At 38.5% G+C, this 18,364-nt stretch overlaps 1 protein-coding gene across 1 annotated transcript in view; it reads right to left on the bottom strand.

Moving 5' to 3' along the window:
• Positions 1 to 18,364, bottom strand: part of BAZ2B (bromodomain adjacent to zinc finger domain 2B) — a 143,992-nt gene that overhangs the window by 33,253 nt on the left and 92,375 nt on the right. The window contains 8 exon segments of the mRNA XM_032210955.1: positions 930 to 1,004; positions 1,338 to 1,552; positions 3,697 to 3,951; positions 6,570 to 6,710; positions 12,627 to 12,692; positions 13,950 to 13,976; positions 14,273 to 14,317; positions 15,365 to 15,430. Of these exon segments, the coding sequence (XP_032066846.1) occupies positions 930 to 1,004; positions 1,338 to 1,552; positions 3,697 to 3,951; positions 6,570 to 6,710; positions 12,627 to 12,692; positions 13,950 to 13,976; positions 14,273 to 14,317; positions 15,365 to 15,430 (890 nt within the window).

Raw genomic sequence — 18,364 nt, 5'->3', positions numbered from 1 at the left:
TTATACTCATGAACACAGTATGAATTTGGATCCGGTATCATTAACAGAAATTTACAGTCAAGATCTTTTTCTTCCTGTAATTTGCTTTATATATCTTTTTTTTTACTTCTTCTATCTCCCTCCTGTAGCTCTCCTTTATTTCTTCTTTCTTCAGAGGTGCATTAAAATGAGTGGGGAAGGAGAAATAGGGTTAGAAATGCAAACAGTGTCAGAATTCGTTGATTTGCTAAACAAGAAAGAAAAGTGACTAAAGAAAAGAAAGTGGAGTCTGGCTATGCATAGCACCGGGCTACGCAACCCTCTTGTGATTTACAATTACTTTCCCTTCAAATTCTATGGTAGACTAAGCTGTTATACTTGCTGTATGGAATTTTGTTTTGTGCAATGGAAAAAAATGGCATCCTTAAAAACTTGACTATTTGTTTTATAGCTACCTCAATACCTCAATATTGGCAAGTATACCCCAGATGTATCAAAGGAAGTATTTAAAGTTATATGACAAACTTTGAGGCATTTTTAACCATTACCTAAATCATTTGCAATTCTATAGATGATCCGAACAAAATAACTTGACCCTAATAAATCCTCTGAGAAATAAAAATAGACAATTGTTCCAATCAGATTTTACTAATCCAAAAAAAAAACCCCAACCCAATTTATTAACTTCACAAACCTTCAAGCAAGAAACAAATTTATTTCTTATAAGTACCATAGTATAGATTTCTTCCAATTTCAGTCCTTCTAATTCACTACCTTTTTTTCTTCAATGGACTATCAAAAATAAATTACATGCTTTACAAAATTAATTTCACATTTTAATTAAATAAATGAAATTGCTACTTTTACATAACAGATTTGTCTTTGTAAATAAGCCACATAACAAATTAAACAAAATTGGTGCTAGAATATTTTAGAGAATTATTACTTACTTCCTAAGTTTGCCTTCAACCATCCACTTATCTCTTCTTAAATTTGACATATAATCTATATTCTTTTCTATTTCGCTGAAAGCAGAAAACATTAATTACTCAGGCACAATTTATTGCATGACATATTCCAAATATATTTAGTATCTGAGAAAATAGTTTGTTACCTAAATTTATATGCTACCTATTTAAACTAGCATGAGTCAAGAATAAATAAAATATTCAGTTTAACAATGATAAATAAGTACAATTATTTCATGGAATGTGGTTGGAGAAACCTGTTCTTTTTAGAATGATAGCTTGCGGTTGACTCTGCTAACTCTGTTGCTATAGATGTTCATTCAGAAGTTCAAACCTATTACTGATCATTTTATTAGCTTCACCAGAAACATGCACAGAGGAAATTCTTACCTGATGACACTTTTGCTACAGGCTAATTCATTAACAAGGAAAGCAAGCACGGATGCTTTCTGAGCTGGTGTATGTGCCTGAAAAGCTTTGGTTTTCAAACTCTCTGTGAGCTCGGTTTGCCCACAATGACCTTCCATAAATATCTGCAGTATTTCAGACACATTGTCTCTGTTGATGCCCACATTCAACAAATGATCCCCGAGAATTGTTTTGGCCTAGAGAAAAAAGTCTGCTTGTAAATAATTGCACTCCGTGCACAGTAATGACAGCACATATGTAATACAGCTTTCTGTTACTTGATAACAAAGAGGGGAAAAAACCAAACAAAATACAAGCCATAAACCAGAGGCACTACCATCTATTAACTTGGAACCTATTACTATTTTATTTTTGCTGCCAGCACTCACAGAACCAATATACTACCCTTAATTTTTTAAAATATTTATTTATATTGAAATATACAGGCTCCTTTTTGAGACTTAAAAGTCCTTTCCCAAGCAACTTCCTGGCTTAACTGTCGGATCTCATACAGAAAGGTAAATTCAAGAATCCTAAACTAAATTTAAGAAAAAGGACATTCAAAGAAATCTAGAGTAAAATAAAATTTGGGAATTACCTGGGGAGGTAGGCAGATGTTTGGAAATAATTGGAAAATAATCTTAATATGTTGAAACTAAAGACAACAGACTTATAAAGTGGTATCTGTTGAGGACTGATTTGAAAATCCACACCATTATCTAAGCCCACATAAAAAGATAACATTACTGTTAAATTTTAGTAAATGTTAAATAACAAACTAAAATTTGTTGTCTGTTATGTACCATATTTTTCAGAGTATAAGACGCATGGGAGTATAAGATGCACCAAGGTTTTGAAGAGGCAATTTTTTAAAAAAATAGGTACGTAGATGGAGGGATAGAGAGGGAGAGAAAGAGGAGAAATACAGTAGGTAGGTAGGGAGAAAGAGAGGGTGGGTAGGTAGGTAGGTAGATAAAGGGAGAGCGAGAGAAATACAATAGGTAGGTAGGGAGAGAGAGTGTGTAGGTAAGTAGGTAGGTAGAGGGATAGAGAGAGAGAAATAGAGAGAGAGAGAGAGAGAAATACAGTAGATAGGTAGAAAGAGAGAGAGAATAGGTAGGCAGGTAGATGTTTCCAGGTGTGTTTATCCATGGGCTGGAGAAGGAAATCGCTGACAATCTGCAGCACCTAACACTTTGTTTCTGCAGGCACAACACTTGATCAATGTAATTCTCATCAATCAGTTAAAGAGCTTTCCAAAAGGAAAAAAAAAGTTTTTGCATTCTGCAAACCTCCCAAAAACGCCCAGTTTCACGCAAAAACGGGCCCGTTTATTTCCCCCAAAAAGACATGAATAGCCTTGGGGGGCTTGCAGAGTGCTCCTGGGGGGTTGGGACCCCCCAAAATGAGCAGAAACCAGCCCATCTTTCGTGAAAACGGGGTCATTTTTTGTCAAAAAAATTGCATGCATAGTCTTATGAAGGCTTATAGAGTGCTGCTGGGGGCTGGGGGGCAAAAAACGGCCCGTTTTTTGCTCATTTCTGCTCTCCCCAGCCCCCAGGAGCTCTCTGAAAGCCTCCATAAGGATATGCATGGCCATTTTGGTGAAGGAAGTGGGGCTTCGGGAGGCAAAAAAATGCTGTATTCGGTGTATAAGACGCACCCAGATTGTGTGTCTTATACTCCAAAAATATGATACTCCAAATCTCTATGAAATACAGCATCTTATCTAAGTCCTATACACTCCCTTCATGCTAAGTGAGCGATACTGGAGGTCTAATTGCATTTAGCATCAGGCAATGGACAGAGAAAGATTGGGAGATATGGGGAAGATTTATACATGCATCTTAAGACATGGCTGATCCTCTAACAGAATAACAAAGTTGGAAAGGCCTTGGAGGTCTTCTAGTCCAACCCTCTGCTCAAGCAGGAAACCCTACATCAAATCCCAACCCTAGTCAATAGTGCAGGACAATAGGAACTGCATCTCAACAAATAGAAAAGTATTCAGTTATGTGGTACAACCAGAGGTGGTATTCAGCTGGTTCTCTCCAGTTCGGGTGAACCGGTAGTGGCGGCTGCGGGAGGTTCTGTCCACCCACCCTGACATAATGTGCGAGCATTGTGCATATTCAGAAAGTGGTGTGCATGCGCAGATGCAGCACACGCGAGCAAAGCAAGCATACACACTCACATTTGTGAACTGGTAGGGAAGGTAAGTGAATCTCACTGCTGGGTATAACCCATAAGGTATACATACTGTACTACCAACTCCATATTTATCCATGATACTGTAAACATATTATCATAAGATCAAGAATAGTGTAAAAGTACTCATTACCTTGTATCCTGTTATTAGTCCTGGATCACAAATTGCAGCCGAGAGCAACCTCACCAGCAGATCTTGTATTTCTCCCATGCTGTCTCCTATGTTCAACAGCCCCTCTTGAAGAACATTTAAACTTGGGACATCCAGATTCACATCAAAGCCAAGAACTTTGCCAAAGTTGCTGAGGAACTGTACCACCATGAGACAATCTGAAAATGTACTTCCCGAGAGAACCAGGCCTGGAATGCGAGGCAATTCTGGCAAGGGCTAAAAAAGAAAAAGGAAAAAAAAAACATCTTTTGCATCCTATAATGCTGATCTTTGGCAAATTATTTCCAAGAAATGTAGCCGGCATCCAAAGGTTTGTATGTTTCGAAGTGAATAATGCAGACTATCCAGCCTGCAAAATAATTGGTTGAAACAAGGATAAACAGGGCAAGAAATTTCTAACCACAAACAGGGTATCAATGATTTGTGCATAAATGGATTGAAGCCTCATTTAGTTGTAGGGATCATATTTTTGACCCATTAAATCTTCTCTGAAGAAAAAAATGGGAACCCTCTACATTTGTAATCTAGTTATTGTGAAAGCTCTGGTTACCCATAAGTTGCTGCTAAATTATTATGTCTGACTTTGGCAGGAGGCAATTATTAAATACATCAAGAATAAATATAACCATTTGATTTGGTTAAATTTAACATTCGATCAAATCAGGGGTGGATTCCGGTAGGCACTACTGCTGGTTCACTCATGTGCGCTTCAGTGTGATTAAAATTGTTCTGTGCATGAGCAGAACCAAAAAACAAGATTGCGGGGCCTATGGCAGAACCAGTTTGGGGGCATGGCAGGCCTGGGTCACTGCTGATTCCAGTGACCCAGGCCGAACCGGTAGGAACCCACCACTGAATCAAATCAAATCTAGCTTTTATTCTGGTTCCAGCATAATACTCAAAGGCTAAGTGTGATTTTTCAAACCCAAAGAGGTTGCACAGGCCTGCCTAAGCTAAAGCTGCAGCTGACAAGGTGCTCAGAAACATAGTAAACCACTTTCTTCATGCTTGGCTTGCACCTTAAAATATCCATCTCCTTTAGTTGTGAAAATTCAGTACATGAAAAAACAAACAGGCCATAATCTATTCAGCTGCTTTGTAAGGAGTCATAAATTCAATAATAATTATTAAAATACATTTGGCTACAAGCTATTTCTGGCTATTATACACTTGTTTCTTACCATCTTAGGTCCTCATTGCAGAATTTTGGCAACCAGTCTAACCTTTTGTTTGAACAGGAAATTAGGCCAGCAATCACACAAAGCATCCAGGCATGGAGCTAAAGTAATACTCCCACGCATCTTTAATAGAAGTGTTTTTATATTGAAAAGGGGAAATAACTAAGCTCCTGAAATAATGCTAGAATATCACACGCTGCATTTTCCTAAAGCGTTGATGAAGAAAATAAAGAACAAATACTAGGTCCAGTGTATTCTAGCAATAGCAATCCACATTTGATTATTAATGAGCCATTCCTGGTTACTCTTAAGATAAAATGTTTAAATTTTGTTCTCCATTTCACCCAGCAATAAGACCATCTGAAGTCTACAGCAAAACAGAAGCTGGTATATGTCTGTTGTGGATTAGGAGCAGAAAAGAGAAATCAATGGGTTTGAACATATTGGTGTTCAGAGTTTTGTATTAAGCTACACAAGCCCTCTTTAGGACATGCTTAGTGTGCAAAGGTTAATAATGTCTAATGTGGTATGGTACCCTGCTATAAACCGTGACCCGTCAAAAGGGCGAACGACAAAACCGCGCCCGCCTAAACCACGTCGCTGACGTCATCAACGCGGCGACAACAGCCAGCGCGGAGAAAGAAGGGCGCTTTAAATAGCGCGTTGAAAGAAAGCCGATTCAACTTAAGATAAGGGTTAGGTTTAGGGTTAGGTTAAGGGTTAGGGTTAGGTTTAGGGTTAGGTTAAGGGTTAGGTTTAGGTTTAGGGTTAGGTTAAGGGTTAGGTTTAGGGTTAGGTTAAGGGTTAGGTTAAGGGTTAGGGTTAGGTTTAGGGTTAGGGGTTAAGTTTAGGTTTAGGGTTTATAGCGTGCTTCTGTCTCCGCGCTGTTGTTGCCCTGTTGATGATGTCAGCGGCGCATTTTTGTCGTTCGCCTTTTGTCGGTGAACCCTATAAACATTCTATTATATACTATTGCAGACTGTCTTCAGTTTATGATAACCATCAGTTTAAAACTCCAAGGTACACTTTGGACCAAAGTCAGATAAAATTAAAAATAAAGAAAAATATATTAATTTTTACCCATCATCTCCTACTGAATAGCTGACCAAGACAGGTGGAAAACATCTATTTTTCAAATTATACTCCATTGTGGTTTGTGTTCTGAGGAACAGTGCCTTTCCCTAATGGAAAATGTTTTCCTTCTGCATCCTGCAAGATTTAACTATGCCCCATGGAAACTGATAGTCCAGAAAAATTCTCAGAAGTTATGAGTGTAAGAGGATCAGACGAAAAACATTCTTGTTCCCAAAAGGAGGCGACCAAATATCTCTCAGAATTCCCAAGCAGAGTATAAAGGCAAGACCTTAAAGAGGTATACTGGAAACGAGTGGAGAGAGTTCGAACAAACAGCCCAAACATTACAATGTTGGCTACTAGTTAAAGAAAAACAAAAAGAAACATACAACACCCCAGTATGTGCTTTAGTGTAAATGCCACTCATCCTGAAACACTGACATAATATTATCAAGCAATCTAAAATAAAATGGGCATAATTTTAAAAGGCAATAAATTAAAAAGAAATTGTTACAACAATAAGAGAGGAAGGAAGGAGAAGCAGCAAGGCAATGAAAGGTAAATTTACATGATTCTGATTACCTTCTGGTCTGCTAAACACATATCTTCATTAGGCTTCTTTAGCTCCTTAGCCATTTCTAATTCTAATCTTCGCTGTTCCAGTTTTCGTTGTTTGTTTAATCTCTTTTCATCACGTTTTTCTTGTTTTAACCGCTCTTTCTCCTTAAGTAGCACAGGATAGGGGGGGGGGGGGAAAGAATTAAACCCTGTGCAGTCCACTTCTGAAGGAACAATTCAAGAATTTGAAAAGCAACGTTACATAATCTTAAATCATCACCCTAGCAATTAAAACATTTAAGTTAAAAGGGGGGTGGGGAGACACCTAAACTTTAAATACACAAAAGAGCAAATCTTGCAAGTGAGATCTGCCATAGTAGGTTCTGCAGAAAGATGCTAGTATCAGTCGGCTCTGGAGTCTATTTTCAACAGCATGAATGAATTCTGTATTGTGAGTCTACAAACAAGGGCTGCACTATATATAAATGCAGTGAAGACTCTTAGGCTTAATTGAGGCAGAGTTTCTAGAATCAGCAGCATGATACATTCTCTTAACATCGCTACTTTTAAATGAATTGCTATGTGATAAGAGTGTGAATACATTTGATTCAGTACCAAATGCATACTCAAGGTCAAGGCATACTGGAATTCTGTCATCTGCTAGAAAATTGGTTCCAACTTCACAGGAAACTGGAGGGAGACATATGTATGTAAATACCCCTCCCGCCAAGGGTGGGTTGCTGCCTGCGTTACTGCCATTTCGCAATGTGCGCGGAACGTGTTTGCATGCCAGATGCGCGTTGTGTGCACGTGCACAGTTCAATGTAAACTGTTCTGCGCATATGCACAGAACAATCTACAGTGAATTGCGCACACGGAGTCACTAATATCCAAAATGGCCACGCCCAAGTGGCAGCGAGGGAACCCTGGCAGGCCTGGGTTGCTGCTGGTTCTGCAAGCCAGGCCTGAATGCCACTACCGGTTCAGCCAAACCAGGCCGGCCCGGGCCGGCAGCAACCCATCACTGCCTCCCACCCCAAAAACACATGACAGCAAACAAAAGTACTAATAGAGACGTTCTAATTTCTAATTAGAAGGGAACACAAGATCCACACCACTATTTTCATTCACTTTTTCCCCCCGATAAAAAATATTATGCCAGTATCTTAATAAAATGTATGTTACCTTACTGTTCTACTACTTTAATTTAAATCTGAAATCACCTGTTACTGTTTGTACAGTATTTTCATTTGTAATAATATATGAGAATGACCTTGGGGGACTGTTGGAAGAGCCGCAAGCCAGACAACTATCTGACACACTAAATTAAATCTGACTCTGCAGATGGAACAGGGGCATGGCAAATGTCTCAAAATGAACCCTCCCTAGTTTCTTGAATAATAAAGGTGAAGGGAAAAGAGATGCACTTTCAGACTTTCAAGAATCTGTTAATGTAACCTTACAATAAAGTAGAGCTAATACTCCTGGGTGTGCTTCTTGTCTGGGCTACCTTGCATCAACAGAAAAAAGGCATCTGAATTGAAAATAGAGACGCATGGAAGCAAGAGGACTCTCCTAATGATAAGGCCAAAAGATGACATTCCCCTACAACCTCTCCTTAATGATGATGCAGTTGACAATGATGACCAAGCCTTGCCTGCCTGCCTGCCTCTGTGCAACAAGAGGAACCAACCAAAACACTATTGGATTGCAAATTTGCACATGTACGCAAAAATTTGGCACATAAAGCCCAGGGGATGGCCCAGCACAAGGGGTGGTATTCGCTTACTTTCTCTACTGGTTCGCAAATGTGGGCGCACGGACGTCCACACATACACTCGGCCTTCCACGCATGTGTGTGACTTGAAAAACGTGCCTAAATAGGACGGCATAGAGCCAGAGTGGGCCGTGATTTCCACTACCGGTTCGGGCAAACTGGTCCAAACCGGCTGAATACCACCTCTGCCTGGCACTCCAACAATGCTTGTGACAGCAACCAAGTGACAGCAAATAATCCAGATTCTCAGAAACCTCCACAGAATAGGATTCTTTATCCCCAACACATCCCCTGGGGGTGCATCTACCTATCTTTCTCCTGCCTCATTTTGTTTGGACTAACTTTCACCTCGCAGGGGGAGAGATCAAGCAAAATTTGTTCTCATTGTGGGCCTGGGTTTTATGTGGTAGAGCACACTGTCAGTCTGTGATAGCTCAGCAGATAGATCTAAATGATCATATAACAATAAATGTTGATCAGCAGGCAGTTTATACGTTTTAACTCCTAATAAAATAAACTTTGCTGGAAAATTCCGAATACACTGATTGAAGCGTTAGAAATCCACCTACTGAAGATGTCAATCCTATGCTTGTCTATTCAGCATTAAACTGCACCGATTTCAGTAGGACATCTCCCCAATGAAAAGTATATAAGATTGACTTTAAATATCATTGTCAGTTAATGATTGCCCTGTTTAGCAATGGTTTGAAATTATGAGGTCACTGATAAAAAATAATTTTATGCTTGAATCCTTGAAATTATGACAGTTAAATGCTCCTTTGGACACATAATTGCGATTCGGGTTGCTTGTAACCAGCATGCGTTTACAACTGTCACAGTGTCCTGAAATCACATGATATAACCATTTGTGACCTGCACAGCTGGTTTCCAAACAACAAAATCAATGGCAGTATAATCACAACTCGTGGTCATGCGATGTCTGACCTAACGACCAGAAGTGATTTACTTAATGACCACAGCAGGACTGCTGCCAGTCTGGTGCAGTCACATGATCTTCCCCTTGATGAGCACAGCATTTAGTGATGGAGTTTCTGGTCCCAAATGGGGTCATTAAATGAGGACTATCTGTTTTAAGTAACCAAAAAAAAGCTTTTTTCCTTCTAACTTTGTCATTATCTATGAACATTTGCTCCCAAAGTAGTATGGATATGCAATATTTGTTCCTATATTTCAATTACACTCTTATCTTTCCCCCGCTAATACTAAAATGAGCTGGCTGCTCACAGGGTATATGTAAGAAGATGGTAGATGAGCTGGCTGCTCACAGGGTATATGTAAGGTAGATGAGCTGGCTGCTCACAGGGTATATGTAAGAAGATGGGACTAAGACAATACTGTATTGATCAGTTCCCGAAAGGCACCTGGACAAGTAAACATAGAATGATAAAAGTTCTATTTACTCCCTCTATTTACTCCCCCTAAGCATTGGTTATCTCGGCCAGTTACTATTTATTGTAAGGAGAGAGATAGGGATAGGCATGGATGCTAGCTGCATGACTAACGGATGCCCTTCGATATCCCAATGACATCACAGACCTTCCAGCAAATCCTGCAAAAAGAACCTTGCAGCTGTAATGCAGGTGGTGTGCTTTTCATCTGCTTCGTCATGCCCCCTGAGATTCTGCCTATCTCTTTGAAGCACCGGGCTGCTATATTCGGATACTCTGATGCAACTGTATTATGCACAAGAGCCCACTGAGTTTTGGCTTGTTCATGTTTTTGCTTTTTGAATGGAAGAAACCACAGGGATGGATGGGTGGGTGGGTGAAAGAGCCTGCAAGCTGCCCTCCATGTAGAAGGGGCCCAAGATAGAAAATGAACAGTGCTTTCCCCTTGTATATCATGCAAAGAAGTCTTGCGTTGCAAAGTGTGAAAGATGCACTGATGCTGGACAGTATAGAAATGCCCAGTATATTTATGCATGCATAGGCAGCCTGCACTCTACCGCATTTCTTGGCTGAGCAGAATTATACTCATTAAATTCCAGGGCAATCTGTACCTATTATTTGAATGAGGGGGAAACTGCTTAAATAACCCATATTGTTGCAGCTTTGTATTGCCCAGGGAGCCATTATGGTGGGTGGGCTGGGCAAAACAGAACCTTTGGGGGGGAGCGGGGGATGACACCGACTTGGCTTGCTTCTAAGATGTATTGTTTATTCATTCCTGCTGGGCTCGAAAAATTATGCTTAATCATCCTGCAGCATTACTTACCTCCTCTTCCAATTAATAAAACATTCTTGGCTCCTGCATTTGGCTTTATCGATTTTAAATGGTCAAAGCGTATACACAGAACACTTAAAACTGAAAGATGAGTTTTGTTAAGTAAAACTAGGACTAGATTCCCCCATGGTATGTTCAATAGGCAACCAGGTGGTATAAATCTTAAATCATGGAATATTCAGAGCACAAGGCTCACTCGGGTGCTGTGAATTTAATTCTGCTTTCAAACTGCTTATTAGACAACTTCTAAAACCTGAGATACGCTTCCATATTATGACTGCCGACAAAACTGCTGACAGCGCTGCTTAGTGATAAATGCATGTTTAACAACCTTTTGTTGCTTATTGATCCTCTGAGAGTTACCGGGAGGGAGTTGGAGGGAAGGAAGAACCAGTGGTACAATTGTAGCACTTTGTTATAGAGTTCATAGAGGCAAAATGAAGATAAATTTCTGGGTGCAGCCATCTGAAGATTTAGTGGCTCTAAGAAAAAGGGCAGAGACTTGAACAAATATAACTAACACATATGCACACAGACATACACAGAGAGAACCCACTGACTGATTCGCAACTGTTCAAATATCCAGAATCTAAGATTTTCTCCCAACAGACTGTGGATGATCAAGGCATTAATTCACAGAAGTTTATCTTTCGTAGTATTTGAAATTAAACATTATTGATAAGGTGTTTTTTACCTTTGAAATTAATTAGAATTGATATAGATTCTTTTCAGCTGTAAGTACTTAAATATGCAGCTATATTTGATTTATTAATCTTTGCTTTCAGTGTTTTCAGCTGAGTTTGAAAGGCTGCTGGGTTTTTTAAAATTAAGATTTTAATTGAATATTTTATGCATGTTAATCAACCAACGTATTAGTGATATATCAGTTATGTTGCACACTGTATTTGAATCTAATTGCCCTTGCTTTATTTATAGCCTATGCACGATGATCATACAGTATGATCTGTAATTATTAGTTCTTAATATCTGGCAATGCCGAGAGAAACATTTATTAAATTTTGGCTTAATTCTGAAATATGTTTGCTGGTATGTTAGTAATTTCCCAATTTTCATCTTTAGATAACTTTTTTCACATTCTATTTCCAAGCAACTTCCCATATATCCTTACTCATTGCAGACATTGGAATATGCCTTTGAGCATAATTCACACAGTGATAGATTATGATCATGCACATTCACCATGAAGAAATAATCTAGATCAGTCTTGGTTATTATATGGATAGGAGACCACCAGGAAATTCCACTACTTACGGCATATACTGTTGTTGAAAACTGTATGGAGGTGTCTTTACAGACACTATGAGACAAGGCTAATTTGAAGAAGTGTTTCCTTTTTAGCAGTTCTTTATAGCTGCATTACACAGGAAAATCAAGCTGATTAAATTGCCTTCCAGTTCTTATTTTCATTGAAGCATCCCTGATTACTCTCCAGAAAATCTAATATTGCCTAAAGTTTAAATAGTTGTTTATTATATTTGACAGTGTCTGACAGCACTGGAATGAATAATAGTGCCCTCTCCCTGTAAACAGTTGTGATTCTGAACAAGACTGTGTCTTGGTCCCAATCCAGGTCAGAGCCCTACAACAGCTATTAAAAAATCAGCCACATGGAACCAAACTGAAATTGCTTTATGCAAATGCTATGCCAAATGTAACCCAGAGTTCCATTTGTTTCTTGTATGTGACAGCTTAGATCAAGCAAATAGAGGAATAAGCACCTATAATTATCATTTATTTTGGAGTTTTGTGTAGAAGTCACAGAGGAGATATTCTGCACCGGGTTCGGGAGCGGGGTGGATGGGAAGGCAAAATCTGCAAACTTAAGGAAGGAGGGCCGGGAATAAGACTGCATTTGCAGGTAAAATTTAAGAGCATGAAATGACCTAATTGCAAAATGAAAGTAGATTTACTGACGGTAGGTAAGCTACTACTTGTCCTTAAGAAGTTTGATTAAAACTAGATTTTTTTTTTAAAAAAAGAAAGAATTAAAATATTGGAAGGGAGGAGAGAATCAGTCTACATCAGACTTTAATACTCACTTCTGCTTTTTTACGTGCTTCCATAGCTTTCATCAGCATCATATGCTGCCTTCTTCTTTCCCGTTCCTATTAAATCAAATCAAATTAGAACAAAGTACTATTGAAAGTAAGAGTTTATATTTTTTTTATTAAAAAAAATTTCCAGAACTCGACAGGACATGTTTAGCATTAACAGACAAGTCAGGGTGTATGCTAAATAAAAGTATAGCAAGTCTGTGCATGTTTTAGTTCAGGTTTAGAAAGCAAATACAAGTACAACTGAAAGCAAAAAGGTAAAGCGATGAACATGGAGACAGTGTAAAACAGAAGCGTACAGATTTACTTATGGTCAGTTGTGAGGCTCCTTCAGAAGCTGGCCGAACAAAAAGCATAATGGTTGGCTGGAACAGGTCAGTTACCTTACATCTGCTGTAATAGGAAGTTTGCAGTAGCTCGCTGAGTGGCCAATTAAATTTTTAAAAACTGTAATGCAGATACTTTGGAAAATAATCGAAAGTTACTAAAAAAAAATTGAAAAACCATTTGGGCTACACATTGGCTGTAATCATTCATTTGGGTATGTGTTGCTGAGGATACAATTAACATTGGCAGCCAATCACTGAAAATAAAATATGTTGGTTTGACAACTAGTGTCCGATGAAGTAGCCATATTTGAGCAGGATATGAGATAATCCTCTGGGTTGTCTCTCTAAGGCAAGCCAAAGAAGCTGCACCCAGGATTAGGTTGAGTTAGTCCTGATCTAGAGCGCAATGGGGAAAAAAATGGCAAAGGTTTGTCTAGGGACCAAAATCGTTTGGGTTTATTTTAATAAAGCCCAAAGACTGCATACTCTTTAGTAATTTCAAACCAAGTTTTTTTCCCAATTGCACAACACTGAAGTAATTTGAAAATCGTATCTCTTTGACGTTAGCGTTAAGTAAAATTGAACATGGTTTCCCCAATCATGTGCACAAATGGCCTCGTGAAAATCATGGATAACCTATTTATACTTCGAAAAAGCAAGCGTAAGGGTAATGTGAATTTGAACCCTCACTACGTTCAGCAGTCCAACTTGATACTACAGCAAAGAAGATTCTGTTAACAAGGCCACAGCCTCACAGGTGGCTCAGATGGGTCAATTTACAGTTAAGTTTCAGGTAAGTTGTGTTCTTTTCTTTTACAGACAAGACAAGCAGATGTATGCAATGCACTGTGCTGGAAAGCCATGCAGCATTATGTAATATGACAGCAGCCAGTGCTACATTTTATGCATTGCTATGACAACCATATCACAACCAAATCACAATGCGGTGTTAGATGTACAAAAGTAAACATACCCATACCATATCTAGTCTATGCCTCTCCAACTCCTGGTAGAAAGAGTTGGCACAATATTATGAAACAGAAATCACAGAGTCAAAAAAACCACTTTATAATTCCCCTCTTCCCCCCCCCCCTCCAACCATCCCATCCCAAAGCAAAGCTGTTTACCCATAAGGTGAATGAAAACATTTAAATAAAAAGTTTACATATATTTACACTTATTCAACTAAAATAAGTATATACCCTATAGGGGAGAACATTTGAAGATTTGTCCTCCAAATTCTTTAGGTGTTCATTCAAAAATAGAATGTCTGTTTCTTTAAATTAAATTCTGGATACATACCTGATGTTTCAGAAGGACAGCTTGCTGTCTCCTTATTTCCTTTTCCTTGAAATATGAAAGAAAGAAAGAAATCAAGTATCTGATAAATGTTACTATCAACCAAAGACAACTTTTCTACCATATTGATCAAAGTAAAAATTCATGTTTTTTTTAAAATTGAATCCCACTTTAATTTATTTTTCTAATAATCTGCAATGACTTGTTGAGTATCTTGAAAAACACAGTGTGTGGAAGACGCACTACAGTGGTTAGCAGATCATGTCGCAATCAGGAATGAGGCAACATGATCAGAAGAAAACAAGGCCCTCATATTCTGCATAGACCTACAGGTTGTATACAGCTATATCATCCCAAACCTGATGGGAACAAAGTAGGATTCGAATGTTCTGATACACTACCCAAACAGACTTGCATTAACAGAAGAAAGCTTTTGTGACCTTCATGGTGCGATTCTTTTTTTCTTTAGATTAACTTCTTTCCAAGAGTAAAATGGAAAATTGGGAACAGATCCAGTAACTTGAATCAGAGCTCTTTCATGCGTTTCGGACTGGTCTCAAAACTACAGAAATTATCCACTTCCCCCTCTTCCTTCTATTGTTGAGTCTCCAGTGCTACACTGGCTAATTCTCTAGATTTAAGGAGGAATTTTAGAGAGCAACAATGAAGATGGAGATTGACAGCAAGAGGAAACTCTGCTATGCACAGAAGGTAACTCATTGTTTTTGAGATCCTGGCCTCAACCTAAATGTTAAGCTACATATTTATTTAATGGCTCGTGGGTTTTTTTTTAAGATCATGTATGAACTTTTAATTGTTTTCATTATTATTACTTACATATACATATATGGAAGCTGAATGTCAGAAACATATGCTTAAACGCCTATTGTGTTTTTACAGACTATAGATGCACACACACAAAACACAGAAAGACACATGTATATGCCTATACAGAGCAAAGCATTCAGAATAAAAGTGTGTTGATTTTTTTCAAAAAAAAAATTTGGATACATTATCAGGTTTGATGTGTATGGTCATACAATGCATTTTTTAAATGGTTGGAAAATAAAAGTTCTGATGCTTCTCTAAACTAACCTTTATACGTTTCTCGGCCTCCAATAATTTGGCATTTGCTGCTTCTTCCTTCTTTTTCTTTTTAGCCTGTGCATGCAAAACAGGTCCCAAGGTCATGCAAGAGAACGCTACAGCTTGAAAATAATCTCAGACCAGCAATAAGGCTTCATGCTTCACGAGGTGCGAAACAATACTACACACCATGTACACATCATAACAAAGTTCTTCCTCAGTACTTTTTGTGTTAGGAGTCATTCAATTGATTTTTTTTTCTAGAGGAAAGACTTACATATGTACAGTCTAGGAAAAACATCATATATAACACATGTCATCTTAAATATGGCTGCACTACTGAACTTCTAAACTTTTTGCTTGGAGTGGCATGTTTACAAACAAATGAACAACTAATGATGAATGATGTTTTTTAATTCCCTAGATAAACCTCATCTGTGGGTACAATTTTAAGGATCTAATTAAGTCAGTATTTAAAAAATAACATCTCTTTGGCATATTATTAGAACCACATTTCCCCAGATTGATGGTTAAACAGCAAGTATGACAACTGAGATTAAAAAGAAATGTTGCCAGAAAGATCAGAAATGAAAACCTGAAACAGGAATCATGAATCTCAATTTTCTCCATTTTAGTTATATATAGAAATGTATACAAACCAACTTTTTGCCAAAAAAAAATAGATTCATACACCTCTTAGAAGTATAAGCATGCACATTCTTTAAGATTAAAATCATGCTATTCAAGTATCAGTCTTCTTAATACACCTTTGTTTGTTCTAGTGACTCGGACAAATTGTCTTTCTCTTCTCTGCCTTCATCATTTAGCTTTTCAATATCTATAGTAGCAGTAGTGGAATTCAAAATTTTTTTACTACTGATTCTGTGGGTGTGGCTTGGTGGGAGTGGCGTGGCTTGGTGGGCATGACGTGGCTTGGTGGGCATGACGTGGCTTGGTGGGCATGGCAGGGGAAGAATATTGTAAAAGCTTGATTCCCACCCAACTCCAGGGGAAGATACTGCAAAATCTCCATTCCCTCCCCATCCCAGGGGAAGGTTACTGCAAAATCCACATTTCCTCCCGATCAGCTGGGACTCAGGAGGCAGAGAATAGATGGGGGCGGGGCCAGTCAGGGGTAGTATTTACCGGTTTTCTGAACTACTCAAAATTTCCACTACCAGTTCTCCAGAACTGGTCAGAACCTGCTGAATACCACCTCTGATAAGTAGTGCTTACTACTACAATGCTCTAGATCAGTGGTCCCCAACCCCCGGTCCGCGGACTGGTGCCGGGCCGTGGAGTACCTGGCACCGGGCCGCGCAGCGGCCGGGGGCCATGATCGCTGCAGCGGCCGGGGGCCATGATCGCTGCAGCGGCCGGGGGACATGATCGCTGCAGCGCAAAGGCTCCTGGGCCATGCGCAAAAGCTCCTGGGCCGTGCGCAAAGGCTCCAGGGAAGAGAGCCCCGCGCAGGTACGCAATCAATGTGTCGTCGCGAACAACGCCCCCCCACCCCTGCGCGCGCTCAGCGGGCCACAGTAAAATTATCAAAGGCTGACTGGTCCGCGGCGATAAAAAGGTTGGGGACCACTGCTCTAGATAAGTCATTCCCAGGGGACACACAAGGATAAAAAGGTGAGGAGAACTGGCCAAACTATCTCCTTGTTTCCTCCAGCAATTGTATCAGTGAGTGAAAATAATTCTGGATCCATTCAGAGAATATATTAAATTAAGAACATGCATCAGAGCAACCCTGTCTAAATTGTATTTTGCTGCTTGTTATCGGGATGAAAGAATGGATGTTGCTGAGAAAGAAGAGTCTTTTACCGTTAGAAGGCTGCAACCTGAGTTTGGATGGATGAGTATTTATGGTATGGTAAAGTTAATGAGTGGTCAAAAGTTATTTTATTAGTCATACCGTATTAAGAATATGCAATAGCTATAACTCAGGTTGTACCTAAAAGGAGCTTTATGGATTGCAGCTCAAGAAGCATATTACGGAAGAGAAATGGCAGACAAAGATAAATGTTTGACATACTGGCATTTATTGGGAAATTATCAAGGCATTTAAGATCAAATTAAGAGAACAATTAATAGCAAAAGGATATGTAGTTGTTAATGATGCTTCCATTTAGTTACCTGAAAGTTTTAAAATGGATAAAAAGACTTATGATATAGAATGACAATCTATAAGTGAGAATTTGAAATACTATTGTGTACAGATGATGAACATGTAATTTCATTTATTAAGAAAATTGCAAAAATGTATTAAGTTTTGTAGAAATTTCAAACAAAGGAAGAAGTTAAAGAATATACAATAAAGTAGGCTAAGAATTTTGGTTATGCAGATAGGTCAATATGTGTTTAAAAGGTTTGCAATTTATATTGTGCTATGTTCTCAAAGAGAATTTTGAGAAAGAGAAATGATGCACTGTTGATACATGATGGCAGAAAAAATTATCTAGAATACATAAAGGCACTTCAAATGTACGTTGGAAATGTGAACAACATGGAGGCGCATTTTATCATGCTTGTAAAAAAAAGCTAAATAGTTATGGATCCAAATATATATTTTGATACAAAGAATTTTAAAGATTAATATTCAATTGAAGCCAGAACATTTCCTCTTAGGATTGATGGTTAAACAGTTAGAAAAAAACCATGGAAGATTATTTCAATATATGTTCCCATCAGCAAGATTACTGTATGCACAGAGATGAAAAGATTTGACACTACCAACCAAGGAGAAACCGTTGGCTGACAGATTTTGCTGAAATGGATAAATTGACTTCTTTGATAAGACACACAACATTATCTACATTTATTGCTGACTGGAAGCTTCTTGTGGACTTTTTTGTGTAAAATGGAAAAAATTAACTTGTGATTTATGGTTTTGATGTTTAGACAGGATAGTGTATAGAAAGATGAATATGATGATATAAATTTAGAGAGGTCAAAATATATTTGTACTTATAATTGCTATGAAGAATTCCGGAAGGCACGTCTTTA

This window comes from Thamnophis elegans, chromosome 1, assembly GCF_009769535.1.
Source record: "Thamnophis elegans isolate rThaEle1 chromosome 1, rThaEle1.pri, whole genome shotgun sequence".
In the NCBI taxonomy this organism is placed as follows: domain Eukaryota; kingdom Metazoa; phylum Chordata; class Lepidosauria; order Squamata; family Colubridae; genus Thamnophis; species Thamnophis elegans.
Note: the sequence above shows the minus strand (reverse complement) of the source record. Positions and strands in the feature narration are given on the sequence as shown.